The 14,592-nt window shown below is 38.7% G+C and overlaps 1 protein-coding gene across 1 annotated transcript in view; it reads right to left on the bottom strand.

The window, feature by feature from the left end:
- ADAMTSL1 (ADAMTS like 1) overlaps positions 1 to 14,592 on the bottom strand; it is a 419,662-nt gene that overhangs the window by 105,941 nt on the left and 299,129 nt on the right. The window contains exons 7-9 of the mRNA XM_071581576.1: positions 13,705 to 13,831; positions 8,491 to 8,565; positions 5,514 to 5,671 (exon numbers count right to left, since the gene is read on the bottom strand). Of these exons, the coding sequence (XP_071437677.1) occupies positions 5,514 to 5,671; positions 8,491 to 8,565; positions 13,705 to 13,831 (360 nt within the window). The remainder of the gene's footprint in view (positions 1 to 5,513; positions 5,672 to 8,490; positions 8,566 to 13,704; positions 13,832 to 14,592) is intronic.

The following is a 14,592-nucleotide window of genomic DNA, read 5'->3' as shown; positions in this document are numbered from 1 at the left end:
CACACAAATTGTTAAAATGATGAAAACTGAACAAGGTTGGCACCAAACCTTTATAGTACTTAAAACTGACAGACTTTTGAGAGATACACTTATGGAACTTCACCAAAAGTTACAGAAAAAGAAAACGAAAAATTACAAATAACAATTTATCAAAGGAACAGAAAAATACATGCCTAAGAAACTGTCTCTATTGGCTCAAAACCAGTGTTGTGGATTCAGTTAAACCTAGATTTAGGCTTTGGTTTTTAGAGCAGACCTTGAATTATAAACTGACTCACTCTGGGCCAAGCAGCTGAAAGCTGACTGCTACTGGCCAATGGTATTCCATACCATATTATGATGTTATCTCCAGTATAAATACAGTGGAAGAGGAGGCGCTTGTATCTTTCTACATGGCTGCAGTAGTTTTAGATCAGCAGGATTTTAAAGAAATGTGTAGGTTTAATGGTAACACATTTTCAGATCCAAATATTAGCCATCCAGAATTTTCAAATCAGGTACTCTTTGAAGAGAACAGGAATGCAAATCAGGTATGATCATATTCAGCCTACTTATATGAATAAAATACAGTTTGAAACACAAGAATATAGACAGAAAATTGCAACATTTTTCAGAAGACATTTCACGAGTGATGAATGAAACTGCAGTCTTATAATCTCTACCTACGTTTTTGGAGGAGTAGATGGAATGTAAAAAAAAGAACAGAACTCAAAGAGTACCCTGAAAAGGGCAATGTTTTATGAGCATTATGGTTTGGTTTCCAAAGAAATAAAGGTAGGTTTATTCTTCCAGGCTTTATTCTAGGTCTCTCATCAAAGGTGCTAGACAGATCTTCATAGAAGGTCCTCCCATGAACTGATAACTGAGTAACAAAGAATAGTCCTACAACCTGCACTTGCAATTAATTAAGGACCCGTGGAATCCCTCAGGCACGTGTGCTAGCACAATAGTTGTTAGCCTAGATACCTGTTTATGTACAATATAATTATCTGTTTATATAAAATAAATATTAAATATTTTATTAAATTTTATTAAAGTATGCATATATTTATAGGATATTGATACTTGCAAAATATATGTTTACATATTTAAAGACTAGTCACAAACTATGTATTTATATGTATTCTAAAATTCTGTAGCTATATAACAACAGTGGAACAAGAAAGGGATAGAAAGGGGAAATAAGGATAACCCTTTTGCAAATCATCTTTGATAAAAAGTGAACATTAAATAGTATAAGACATAAGAAGAACACAGACTTGTTGGAGTTAGTCCAGAGGATGGGCATGAATATGATCAGAGGGCTGGAACACCTCTCCTATGAGGAATGGCTGAGAGTGTTAGGGTGGTTCAGCTTGGGGAAAGCCCAGAGCAGATCTTACAGCAGCTATCCAGAACCTAAAAGGGGCTACAAGAGAGCTGGAGAGTGGCTTTTGACAAGGGCATATAGAAACAGGATGAAGCGTAATGGCTTTAAACTGAAAGACAGTAGATATTGTTTACATATTAAGATGAAATTCTTTAGTGTGAGGGTGGTGAAACACTGTAAAATGTTGTGGATGCTCTATTCTTGGAAGTGTTCCAGGCCAGGGTGGATGGGGCTTTGAGCAAACTGGTCTGGTGGTAGGTGTCCCTGCCCATGAAAGGGGATTTGGGACTAGGGAATCTCTGATTCTTCTTTTATGATTTTCTGAAGACATTAGGAAATAGGTAAATCATAAAGACAGAGATGTCAAATATGGAAGTAATGGAGAAAGGAGGCAAATGGTAGTAATATTTCCTGTTTCTCAGAGTGGGAAAGCCAGTAAAACCAAGGATTTAAAAAGGAGATGTATTCCTTATTTTGCATAGACTATAGTTAACTGTGGCAACCATCTCAAGACCTAAATCTTACCAAAAGGGCAAATTGAAAATACTGATTAGGAGAATGATCAAGTTCTAAGTACCATTAATTGAAATAGTTTATAGTGAACAAGAAAAAGAAGTAGATATGAAACAGAATTGTACATTGTTTCCAAAAAGGCCGTTGCATCATTTTCCATGCATTTCACCGCATTGGCCAAAATAGGAGAAAAAGGGTAGATTTTCCTGAACTTGTCACAAGTTCTAGTCAACATAAATAATGATTACATCTCTTTTCAGGCTGGCCATTACTTGTGAGCTTGATCTAGAAATCATTACAACAATTATGTAATTTTGGATATCAAGAAATCAGAATGGGTGATTTTTATGACTATTACTAGGAAAAAAGTATTGAATGCAAACATAGGTCAATAAAAGCCAGTGATATGTATCATGTCACAGATCTGCTTCCAGCTAAATCCAATCGGCACTCTGCAAACATGACCTCGCAAAGATACATATCTCAACAGGTAGTATGCTTGTTGTAGTTTGGGGTTATTATGTAAATTCTCTCCCCTGCCACTAACTGCCCATGCCAGCAGTTAACAAAAGAAGCAGTTAACTACTGATCACTTAGGTGGGGGCAGGTTTGTCTCTTTTGTTTTTTGGGGACATCTTTTTTTTCTTAGTTTCGTGGAAGGCAGGAGCAGTGGCTGCCAAGGAGAGAAGTGGCTCTGCTGGCACTGCTGGGGCTTCTGGCTGAGTTGCTGCTTTTTTCTCCTCGCCGTGGCTTTCTCCCGGTTCCTGCATCTGGGATCCCGACCTCTGTTGCAGTCTGACCAACGCCTGCACCGTCACAGCCTGCCCGTCCCGGCTGGGGCAGTGACCCAGGAGAGAGAGAGGTTTGCAGCTGCTTTTTCAGGACACGTGGTGGTTCCCCACTTTCAGCTATCTTTTTACTTCATCTGGGACAAGAGACACAGAGTTCATCTGAGAGCTCATCACTTGTCTGTCTCGCTGGAGAGGGACTGGGAACTACTGGGAACTCACTCCGCAGCCAGCCGGGCTGTGACATTTGACACTGCTTAAGTATAACTTTTCCTCCTGGAGGAAAACCTGCTGGGTTTTGTTGTTGTTTTTTTTTTCTTTCTCTTGTGGTGGGGAAGCGGTTTGCACTAGTCTGTTTATATATAGCAGTTAAGAACAGTTATCCTTCTTCTATTAAAATTCCTTTTTTTTCTTGAATTTCATAAAGAGTGGTGTGATTATTGTGGAGAAGGCCCCCTCCCCCGCTTGTGGGTAAACATTTTGGGGTTTTTTCCCCTCAAACCAAGACAATGCTTTACAATGAAGGGACTATATTCCATTGGTCTCTTCTACATAAGCAAGTGTCTCAGTCAATTGACCTTAATAACAAAAAAATGGGTTCAGTCACAACTAGAACTTTATCTATTACAATTCCTGTCACCTCAGCTTTAATTCCACCTCATCAGCTTCCAGGAGCACCATTCTAACCTTGATCTGCTTCCAAATGCTTCCAAGATTCTTCACCACTTCCTGTCTGAAGCCTTCTTGCAAGTTTCAGGCATAATCTCTTCTGGAAACCTTTGTCAATATCAGAATTAAATTACACGGAAGACCCTTACTGTCTTCATCTCCAATGCTCATATGGTAATATCTCAAATGTCCAACAATATGTGAAGCATAAACAATAGCTCCTTGCTGCTAGAGTAGATTTGCATCTTTTGGCCTCTGTGGTAAAGCAAGTATTGAAATAATTTATTATTTCATGCCACCGAATAAATCATGATGTGTTCTTTGTTCAAAGTGATATTTAGTCCAACCCTGGATATAGCCCAACAAGGTCCATCAACCTCTCTGCCAGCTGGCTGCCTGCACACACATTATCTTCCTGCCCTTGCAAGTCTCAGGTAGTCTAGACTAAGCTCAACCTTATTTTCTTCAGTTAATCTGGAATCTAATCAAGTGCATTTCTCCCACCAACAGTTTCTGCCAGTGCTAGACTGCAGCTGAGCTAAGAGTTGTTTGGCTAGATCTAGTGCTCTGTGTAATTCAGCATCTAGTTTTAAGATGTATTTCATGAGTTTTTGGACAATGGGTAGCCAAAATCCTAATCTCAGCAGTAACTCTGCTCAAATGAACCCAGTCCATACCATTTCTAAGTTAGCCAGCAGTACGCTTAGCCACCAGAACAAAAAAAGAGACAGTCCCTTCTAGCAGCAGCCCTCAGTCACAGCTCATTAGCCCTAGCCTTACAAAAAGACAACATCAATACAAGTGCAATCCTAATTGAAACACCTCAAAGAGCCTCCAGATAAACATTTATGTGATCCAACTCTATGCATCCCTGATGCAAAGGGATTAGTCTGTGCAGGCTCTATGAATGAATATTCATTTCAATACTGGGGATTTAAAATCAACAAACATAGTCCATTTAACTAAAACTACAACACTTCCTGTTGGGCCATTGGTCCACGAGAACAGCCCTTTCCAACAGGTATTTTCTAACTAATCAGTCTGTCAGAAATTCACAGACAGCAGAAATAACAAAAGGTGAGAAATGCTGTTTACATTGTACAGATATTCACCATCTCTGTATCATGTGTAAAACAGGTAAAGATGTTTCAGATATTTTGAATTGACCAGTATCTATTTTAGTAAGGCATTTTCATTTTGGTCTTCAAAGAGAAAGGAATATATTCCTTAGGTCAGGCTTCTCCTTGTGAGCCCGTACTGAAAATTTCAACCTGCTTTTTCCACTGCTGACATTCTGTGACGAACAGGAGAGTCTACAGGGCTCTGCTACTTCCCGAGCTAACCCATTCCAGCCCAGTCCAGCTTAACCCAACACAATCACTTAACACATTTTCCAGTTCACTGTTCAAACCTCCAGCTGCCATCAACTCAAGGTTAAAGCAAATATCATCTACCTCTGGAGCCCACGGTGAAAAATTTATGTAGTTCTGGACATGATACAGCTTTTACAGTTTTACAGCTGAAATACTTCAAAATCCTTGGACCTGCTGAAAAAGCATTTATTTTATTGTAACTCCCAAATGTTCATTTTTATATGTGTGTTTTCCCACAGCATGTGTGCATTGCTTCCAGCAATGTGTTTCATATTACCTGGAAGAATAGAAATGCTCTAATGTGAGGTAACAATTTTATTCTTGTTTCCAGTGCAACAAAAAGCAGAACTGCAAAAAAGACACCATAACTTCTCAAGCAAAATCATCCCATTTATTTTGGAGTTAGGGACCTCACTCTTCACTCTCTTACAGTCTTCTGTGCAATTACACTAGTATAAACCCCACAAATTATGTGCCCTAAGACACAGACTTTCTTTTTGCATATTACAGACAAAGCAAGTCGCATGTCATTGATTTGTACTTACCTCAGTAGCACATATAGAAAGGAATCTGTCTTTTCCTGTGATGAATTCATCTTTTCTTTTTAAGGCTCACATTTTCTTGACATAAATTTAGTTGCTCTCCTGAGGAGGGCTCAATGAGGCTTTCATCAGGTATATAACTATAAAGAATTTTGTGTAGAGTTCAGGAGCTAGCCTGGACAAGGCTTTGTGATAAACATCTACTGGAAAATCAAGATATAGAAAAATCTCTCATCTGTCAATGACCAATAACTCTCACCTTAATAGTGAAGTCTGCAGTGAGAGGCCCAGATATTCTTAAGATCTCCTTGTCAGGAAACTTCTGGAAGTCAATGCTAGAATTTTCTACAAGGAAGGAGCCTGTGGTACTGAGGTTGTTTTCACTGTTCACACCTTGGAGAGTCTTGGTTTCCAAATCTGATGAACAGAAACAAATTGACAAGAAACTAGAATATTGAAATTTGAAGTTAGTGACAGCAGAAAAAAAACCCCAAAATGCAACACAAAAGAGTGGTGGTGCAGATTTGCCTCCTAAGTTAGTATTAATGAAACTTGCAATTATTTTTTTTTCCATAGTTAATTCACATTCCTATACTTTCCTTTTCTTTGTTCTCTTCGATCTGGTTTTTTTCTTTGTTCAACCGTTAGCTTTTTAGCTTGTATTCCCCTTGTTACCCATACCTCACGGTTTTATTCTCTTCCAGACACGCTAATCCATTCCTAGTTAGGCATATTTGCTGTTGTTTAACTCACTTTCAGTAAGTCAGGCTCCTATGTGGAGCATGACTTAGATCTTGGCCCATAAGCACTATTAAGTTGCTGTACCCTCTTACAATTCAAATGTGGGTCACTAACCACATGTTGTTGTGGTAGATAATTAACTGAAAGCAGCGTGTCCAAGAAAGAAAAGTAAGTATGACAGCAATCCAGTCTCCTCTCCAGAAGTAGCCTGATCCATCCCAGTGGAGTAGAAAGGCAAGGTGAGTCCTGAACCCTCCTGAACTCTCTCTCTGGCTCTCTGAATTCACAGCTCCCAAAAAGTGGACATTTATTCATATACTGTTCACTAGCAGTTACTTCTGATTGTCATAATAAAAATACTAGTAATTTTTTAAATAGAAATCAACAGTCAGAAAGATCTGTCTCATTGCCTAGTTAGTTTCTCTACCAACTCCAGATTATGCTTTACAGCACATTCACCAGTAAACTGTTCGTGGTAGTTACTTAAAAGTGACAGTGCATTTCATCATGAAGGACTGCAAAACTGCAACCCTTTCACATGTATTTCTGAAATTAAGCAGTTCAACACAGAGAGTCAGCTAAGGCATTTCATGGTGGGTCAAGGAAATTAATTAATGAAGGAAGTTGTTGGTCAGTAATGTGCACTGTGTTAATGAATTCCTTGGTTTTCAGTGAGACTAGTCTCTTCCTTTGTGAGACACTTGGCCATCTATTTATTTCTGAACAAGGCTGTGTGCAGGAATAAAGATATTTTTTAGACTTGTGTATATATAATCAGCCTCCTGTTGACTTCTCCCACAACCAAAGTACACAGGGCAGAAAACTGCCCACCCCTGCAACTGATTGTGGCATATACATATATGAAATCCTTTGATGGGTGAACAGAAAGATTCATGGAGACATCTGAAAAAAGAGATATATTTGGATTTATTCATGTTTACACAGTGCAGTTGATTTAAATCTTAGCCAGTGACTCAGGAAGACCTCACTGATTCAAATCTTTTTGTCTTGAAATGAGATATGGCCTAAGTGAAGACAGCTTTAGATCAATCTCTTCAGCTAAAATCTCATTTCTCACTAAGCTGTCTTATAGCTCAATTTCACTGAAACAATAATAAAAGTACAGAATTTTTCTACTTTGGAGGAGAACATCTATACTGGAAAATAAGATAGGAGAGAATGGAAGAGTACAAGTCATATAGTGGGAAAATAATAACAGCCATACTGGAGCAACTCAGAAATACTTGAAGAGCCACTTAAAACTGAAGTAGAGGCAGTATTTGACTTTTAAGAAAAACAAAATATATTTTTTCATGGTTTATAACCTATAATTTTCTGGTCTTCATTCACAGCTCTACATTGGAACCATACCCACTGCTTTCTCAACATAAGCAGGCAGCTACAGAAGAGGACTGATAAACCACCTTTTATTTTGCCACTCCGTATAAATTCTTTGGGCAAAAGAAATCTGAAGACAGTGGAATGATTTGATGTTTCATGTCTTTGCTGACAATAATGTTTTTATCCACACTGACAAGCATAGAGGAGTCTAACTGGTCCATGCTGCAGGAAAGTCTTATTGACTTTTGGAAAAGGAGAAGGGTAGCCCAACTTATCTTAGAATTTTTGCTACTGAGAGGTCGTGCAGTACAGTTTGGTTTTCTTTGTGACAGTAAATCTCATTTACAACACTTGAGTATTCATTTGCGGCTGAAAAAGGGAACAGCTTGTGAGTAGCTACTGCATTGGAAGGTAAGACAGAGGGATGCAAGAAGCCTCTGTTCATGAAATGAATGGATTTGTGTTCAGCTCTCGCAGAGGGTTCTCAAATCCTGAGACTCCTCCCAGAGGAGTAGATGGCTGCTGCGATACACAAATGAAGCAGGGAAGTGTTATAGCCACCCAGTGATGGGCTAGCAGCATGCAGTGGTCTTAACTCCTTGGAGCAATACCACTGCTAAGCAGCAAGTTTTGACTTGTGCAGGCTGTTTCAGATCTTTAAACTGTGATTTTGTGTGTGTGTGTGTGTGCATGTGTGTGTGTTTAAGAGTGTGTATGTGTATCTAAGAGTCTCAGGTTATCATAAAAGAAACATGTTAAAGTCATGAGTGGCTTGATGGCTAAGCTCAGCTGTGGGGAAGCTTATACTTTACTGTCCTCAGTGTTTCCTCACTCAGTGGTGTATATTTTATTAATTTCAAACAAAAGCACTTGACACCAAACGAGACAGCAAAAGGAAAAGCCAACAGAAATTACTGAAAAATTATAGAAGGGAAGGAATATTAAGGAATTCTGTAATGTTGGCCAAACTCTGCTCTGAAAAGAGTCTGTACCCCTGAGGCAGCTGGGTCTGAGGAGAACTTGTGAGGGTAGGACTCCTCCATGTGTTGAAATCGGTGATCTGAGAGAGGGAAACCAGACACCTCAGTGTAAACAGAGCACTGCATGTTACCAAGGCTCTCGTAAAGAAACATGCACTAACTTCTTCTACTTACATAAATGATCAGGTCCTTTCAGTACAAGACGAACTTGCCTGCTTCCATAAGGAATAGCAACCACTGTATCATCCACTGTGGGAAGACAAAATTGCATAGAGTAAATAAGCAAAGAAACTTCCATCTCTTTTCATACAAGCAGTGAAATAGGTGCTTACAGGGGAGTAAAAAAAAAAAAAAGCCTTAGGATCAATTAAACAACTTCAAGAATTAGGATTAAAAGTCTGAAAAAAATAACTTGTTAAATGTGGTAAGAACCTTCTGCTTAAAAGAACTCAAACATGCTGATTTTATTTATTTTCAACTACTTCACAACTATTGATGGATTTGAAGAATAACTAATAACTTTTTATTTCATCATGACTCCACTTAAACCTTTTTCAAATATTTAGAATTGGTATTTGTGGTAAAGGAAAGCATAAGCTTATTCTGATGTTTAAGCGGAATAGCCCTCCTTTTCTACACTTGAGTCTTTTCTACTTAAACCCCTAGCTTCTCCATGACCTTGCCAATGCTATGTGATGATCTCCCACTGCCCCCAGGTATGTTGTCCTTTTCATAACTTTTATTTTAATGGCCAGAAGTGCTATAATTCTGCTTCTCTTTGCATAACATTAACAAAAAGTCCCTGGAAAAACAGAAGCCTGTTAGACTGTCATGTAAGCTGGTCTTAAAGCAGAATCTTGCACCTATGAAGCTCTTTGGAGCTTTGCTGACTGGATTATAAATCAAGGTGTGAATTAGCAGGTAGGCCACATCCACCTGTGAAAGTTAGTTAGGTCAGCATTTCTAAAGAGATAATAACTTCTGTAATGTCCTGAAGGGAGACAGTAAGTAAAGGCATGGAAAGATTACATAAAATGTTATACCTGGGTAATGAAGTTGCGTGCCCAAAGATTACTGACATGGACTAATCAGCATGCTTCATTCGTCTTTCCCTGCCCTTTCTAACTCATTTCCATATAACTAGAAGCTGGGAAAGAAAAGGTATGCATGCCTAACAGGATTTTTTTGCAGGGTGAGAAGGTGGTAGACATCAGTGGAAGAAAGTTTCTTTCACTACCTGTTCACTAAAACTACTCCCACATGTGTTATGAAATGTCTGCTAGCAGGAGCTACAGCTCTGCTCTCAAAGCAATGTGTTGCTTTGGTAGCCAAGGCTAACTACGACAAAAAAAAATATCCTTCATTCAACGGATGAGCTGGGGCCTTGCATTTCTGACCAGACCAAAAGGGGAAAACTGTTGGAACCTAGCTAAATCAGGATTCTCACTTACCAGCAAAATAGTTATTGATGTTGTCATTCTATATCAAAAAAGTTAAGACAATCAACAGAGAGAAGAAACACTAAAAGAAGCAGGAACTTTTAAACAATACATTCATTCATCCAAACCCATAATATCTCAAAACCATTAATTAAAACCCTCTCATATTTTAAATTGTGTAATGCATCATAGAAATTCTTGACACTCCTGTATTGGAGAGCTTTATGGGATGAAATATTCAGACTTTTGTGGCCTCTTAATATCCCAAGGTGATGGAGCAAATGTAAGCAGTCTCTGAGTGCTGCAAGAGTTATGTGGGCACAAAGCCTGTTCAAGCTTTCAGGCTCTCTGTTCACTGTTCCATTTTCAAGATCTGATTTGATATGTTTCCTTAAACTATCCAGGAATTTCAGTGACTCCTAAGTATTTCATAACACTGGGATTAAACTCTACTCAACAGATATCCTGTTTTACACATCTCTGACATCACCTTGATTAACAAAGGCATACATCTTTAATGTATATAGAGAATTCAAATTTTCCATTTGAAAAGATGAATATCATGTTCTAAAAGGGAACAAAATACATGCGTATGACACATAATTTGGCTGTATATATATAAAATATTTATTGGAATAAGTCTGGGGAAACAATAATGTCAATTAAAAAAAATTAATGACCTTTTCACAAGTCTTGTTTGAAGACAGTCCCATGTGATTATTATATTTGACTGCCTCTCAGTTACAAACTCTATGGTGGAGAGTATACAACTCACTGATATGTCACAATAAAACTAGACAGTTTAAAGATCATGTGAACTTATATTTTCAGCATGCCTCTTCTACCCCTAGAATACTGCTCTCCACTTGACATCCTAGCATGCTTTATGTGAAGTGCAAAGCTCAGGGGGATTTATGCTTATCACAGTGCTTCCTGCTTTCACAAAGCAGAAGCAGTGCAAACTGAAGGATAATTTCCTGAGGTTAACAGCGATAAGAAGGAGACATTTCCTGTGAAGAGACATGTGAGAGTAAGCATGGTAATACTTAGTCACAGCTCTCTCCAACAGCGAGCAGAGAGGTAGATTGTGGAGCAGCTGTGTGGAACACTGAGGAAAACACACACAGTGCATTAACAGGTGCTTGGTTTTCTCCAGAGACCATGCATAGGGAAGCAAGGGAAACTTCTAGCTAACTGAGAGAACAGTGGCTTGGGACTATGAAGAAAATGCAAGGATTCAGGCAAAATGAAATCAAATGTGGGTCATGTACATACAACAGATGTTATACATACAACAGATGTTATGTACATACAACAGATTCCCATGAGACATCACCTTCTTAAATGTTTTGTAAATACATGTTTAATGTTAAATGTTATGTACATACAACAGATTCTTGTGAGACATCACCTTCTTCTAGTTTTTGAATTTCAGTTTTGATTTTGTCCAAATGGTCTAACTGTCAGTTCTCATGTTGAAAAATGTAGTTTTTACTATTTCCCCACTACTATTAATATTCAATGGAAATCTGGAACCACATCAATTTTTTACAACCCTGGCAAGAATAATTAGGTAAATATCTAAACTGCCTCAGAGTAAATGTTTCTACAATACTCTTTTTAAAGTAATCCACTCCACTAGTAGATGTACATCTTTCTTTAGAGAAATACTCTAAATATATTATTGCACAAGGTGATCAGCAGAATTCACTCACAACTTATGGGATCAAATCTAGCTTCTTGGGGAATACAAAAAAGCCTGATTAAATACAGCAGATTTCCTTAGGAAGGACATACACTCTTTCATAAAGAAGATATTAAAAAGAGAAAGGTGCAGATTTAGAAAGATTGAGCTCCACCACCTAAGAGAAAAGAAAATTTCTGGAAGGTTTTTGTAGCTTTTTTGTTATTATTCCTAAAGAAGTATAGATACAGCTACTTTCTTTTTCATAAAAAATGTGAGAATCCTCTTTTCCTGATATGTTTCTGTTTCTGAGGCCACTGGGAAATGTTTACTAGCCCCATAAATAATGAGGAAGCTGTTGCTGCAACAAGTATTTATAGGGAAAAATAAGCAAGATGCTGAGAAAAGGTGCCAACAGTGTTGGGGAGGATAAATGCAGAAAATTAACACAGTATATTTTAAATGCTTTTCAACTTTTAAAATCTCAAATTTTCACAACATTTTCATAAACCATTTGGAAGCAAACCTCAAAAAGCTTTCTTATTAATTCACGCATTCAAAGGTAATCCTTAACTGTGTTTTTTTCAATTGTATAAATCTGATTTAAGGGAAGACTTCCTTTTGATAATTCAAAATTTACAGTGCTGCATAATGACATGTATGTTTACATCAGGGAATGGAATAGTGCCATCTGGTTTATACAGAGTACATACAAAATCTTTGATTACCCACTTCAGCTCTGGATAACATATACTTGCAAGAAAATATATGTGAAAAATCTATTCTCTAAAATATTTTTCACCTTTGTCTGACTCTAAGACCATGCTCTCTGCCATTTGCTCTACTACCTATATAACATTCTTTATGTTTAATAGCAAACCATTGGGAGTAGGGACTCTATTTTACTAACATTTTAGTACTGTGTATAATAGTGCCTTTACCCTCAGCAGAGGAGAAATGACCACCTCTTTACCCAAAACAACTGAAAAACAATGAATTGCTTCTATAGTAAGAGACATCTGCTGAAGAAGTTCACAAACATCATCATGTCTCACATAGGCTGGAGGTTTCCAAATCTGTTCCTGCACATTGCAGAGGCAGTTAACAATGAGGAGAAATTCCATTCCTAAATCTATGTGAATCCTTCCTTCCTTCCTTTCTTTCTTCTTTTTTTTTTTCTCTTACTCTCTCCCTTTCAGTCAGCAAACAGAGGCAGAGGCGCACTGTGCTAACTGCTGCTCTGTGTGCTGTGCTCCATGCTGACACAGTTATTCTGTGACACAGAGAAGTTTTTGCTAAAAGCACTTTTCACAGTTCTTTAAAGAAGCTAAATGTTATATGGGAATCCACAAGCACACACACACACTGTCTTTGGCAGATATCACACTGCTATTTGAATCTCTGAGGTCACATGCTATTCAGCACTGGAAAATTGGTCCAAATTGGTAGAGCTGGTCTGATTCTACTCTAGGGCCGGGAGCAGGTTTTCAGGCTAGCACATGTAATTCCCTAGGTGTGTCTACATAGGCATGAAAGCACACTTACCTTTTAATCCTTCCTTCAAACTGACCAGACATGCCCTATCTCTCATCCCAAATCTTATTCATCTCCATCTCTGGTGCTGTAACCAGACTGAAAACCCTGGCTGGGGTCCAGGATAAACTAACCGTGTTACTGGGACACACTACTGCTACTGTACCACTCTGAGTTGAAGCTGGCTCAGTGTGCAGGAAAGGCCACATTCATCTGTAAACCTCTCACATCAACATAGGCACTTTCTGACACCGTAGAACTGAGAACCATGCTCAACACTCTAAGGCACACATGCTGTGAGCATAGGTCTTGGAGAGAGCACTGTGCCAGGATGGCACCACCAACCCCTCAGGGTCCCCCTCTGCTGCAGAGCAGCATAAACCGCCCTGTTCAGAGCACTGTGGACTAAATCCTATTCCTAGACAGCTACTACAGCCAGAGAGGTGTCAGAAGAGACAGCTCTTCTTGTTTTCCTGCTCCTCTCAAGCAATTAGCTAACTAAGATGGGGAATATACTGGTGACACATTTCCACAGTCCTGTGTCCACCACCATAAGCAGACCAGTAGTCTGAACAAGTCTGCTTTAACCCAAGAGGTCAGAACCTGTGGGGACAACCAGACTGACCATGATCATTCAGATGCCTGAGAAAGGGTGGGGTGAAATCTAGGTTGCAAGAAATGAGTACATCACTAAGAGTGGAAGAGGGCCCTTTACCAGAAGGAACAGCTTACGTTTATTTGCTGAGAGCTGAGACTTATATTGCCCTCGAACCAGCCGGCAGGTGGACCCATCTCCATTGCAGACCCCACAGTTATCTTCCTTGACAGCACTTCCCAGCTGGCGGTCGCAGCCAACGATCTGGCAAGAAAGGAAGATGTGCAGTTCATTGTGAGCACCTACCAAACTGACAGCTCAATCCATCTCTTCAACTAATTATCACTAAATTTCTCTCTTAGCATCTCTAGAGGGCCATAAAGTACCTTAGCAATGAAAGACACTACACAAATCTGGCAGGGAGTTAGGACTGAAGCCAGGCATGAGACAGGGAACAGTTTAGTACTCAGTGGTTTTCATAGTCCAGAGGAAGAAAAGAGCATTGTTGGAGGTTGTTATTTTAGGGCATTGTGAACATTTCTTGGTTAGAGTATTTGCTTTTAGCAATTCAATTCCCATTTCTAACATCATTTTACCAGTGGCACAATAGCTGTTCCCTTGGTTATCTGTCATATGGAGAGTATAATTAATTCAATTTGAATCACTATAGATTTAGATTTAGGCTTGGTGAAAGCTATCATCAAATTTCTTTGACTTTACCCACTTCTTCCAGGTCAGAACTGGGTCAAGCCTTTTATGCTAATGCATTGTATTATGATGTCTTCAAGGGAATTAATAAGGCCCAGCGGAGTAACAGTCAACGTAAATGATAAATTTCCTTGAAAACCTAGTCATAGCAAACCTGCAAGAGGCATTTTAACAGATTAGAAACCCCATGACAAATAATGAAAACTGAAACAAAGTTGAGTATCTTGACTATGACTACTCCGTGTAGAACTTCCAAGTACTGATATATTAACTGTATTCATGATAAGATATAAGATTTCAGTCTATTTTTTTTTCTG

This window comes from Pithys albifrons, chromosome Z (assembly GCF_047495875.1).
Source record: "Pithys albifrons albifrons isolate INPA30051 chromosome Z, PitAlb_v1, whole genome shotgun sequence".
Classification (NCBI taxonomy): Eukaryota; Metazoa; Chordata; class Aves; order Passeriformes; family Thamnophilidae; genus Pithys; species Pithys albifrons.
The sequence above is the reverse complement of the archived record's forward strand: the minus strand, read 5'-3'. Positions and strand labels throughout refer to the sequence as shown.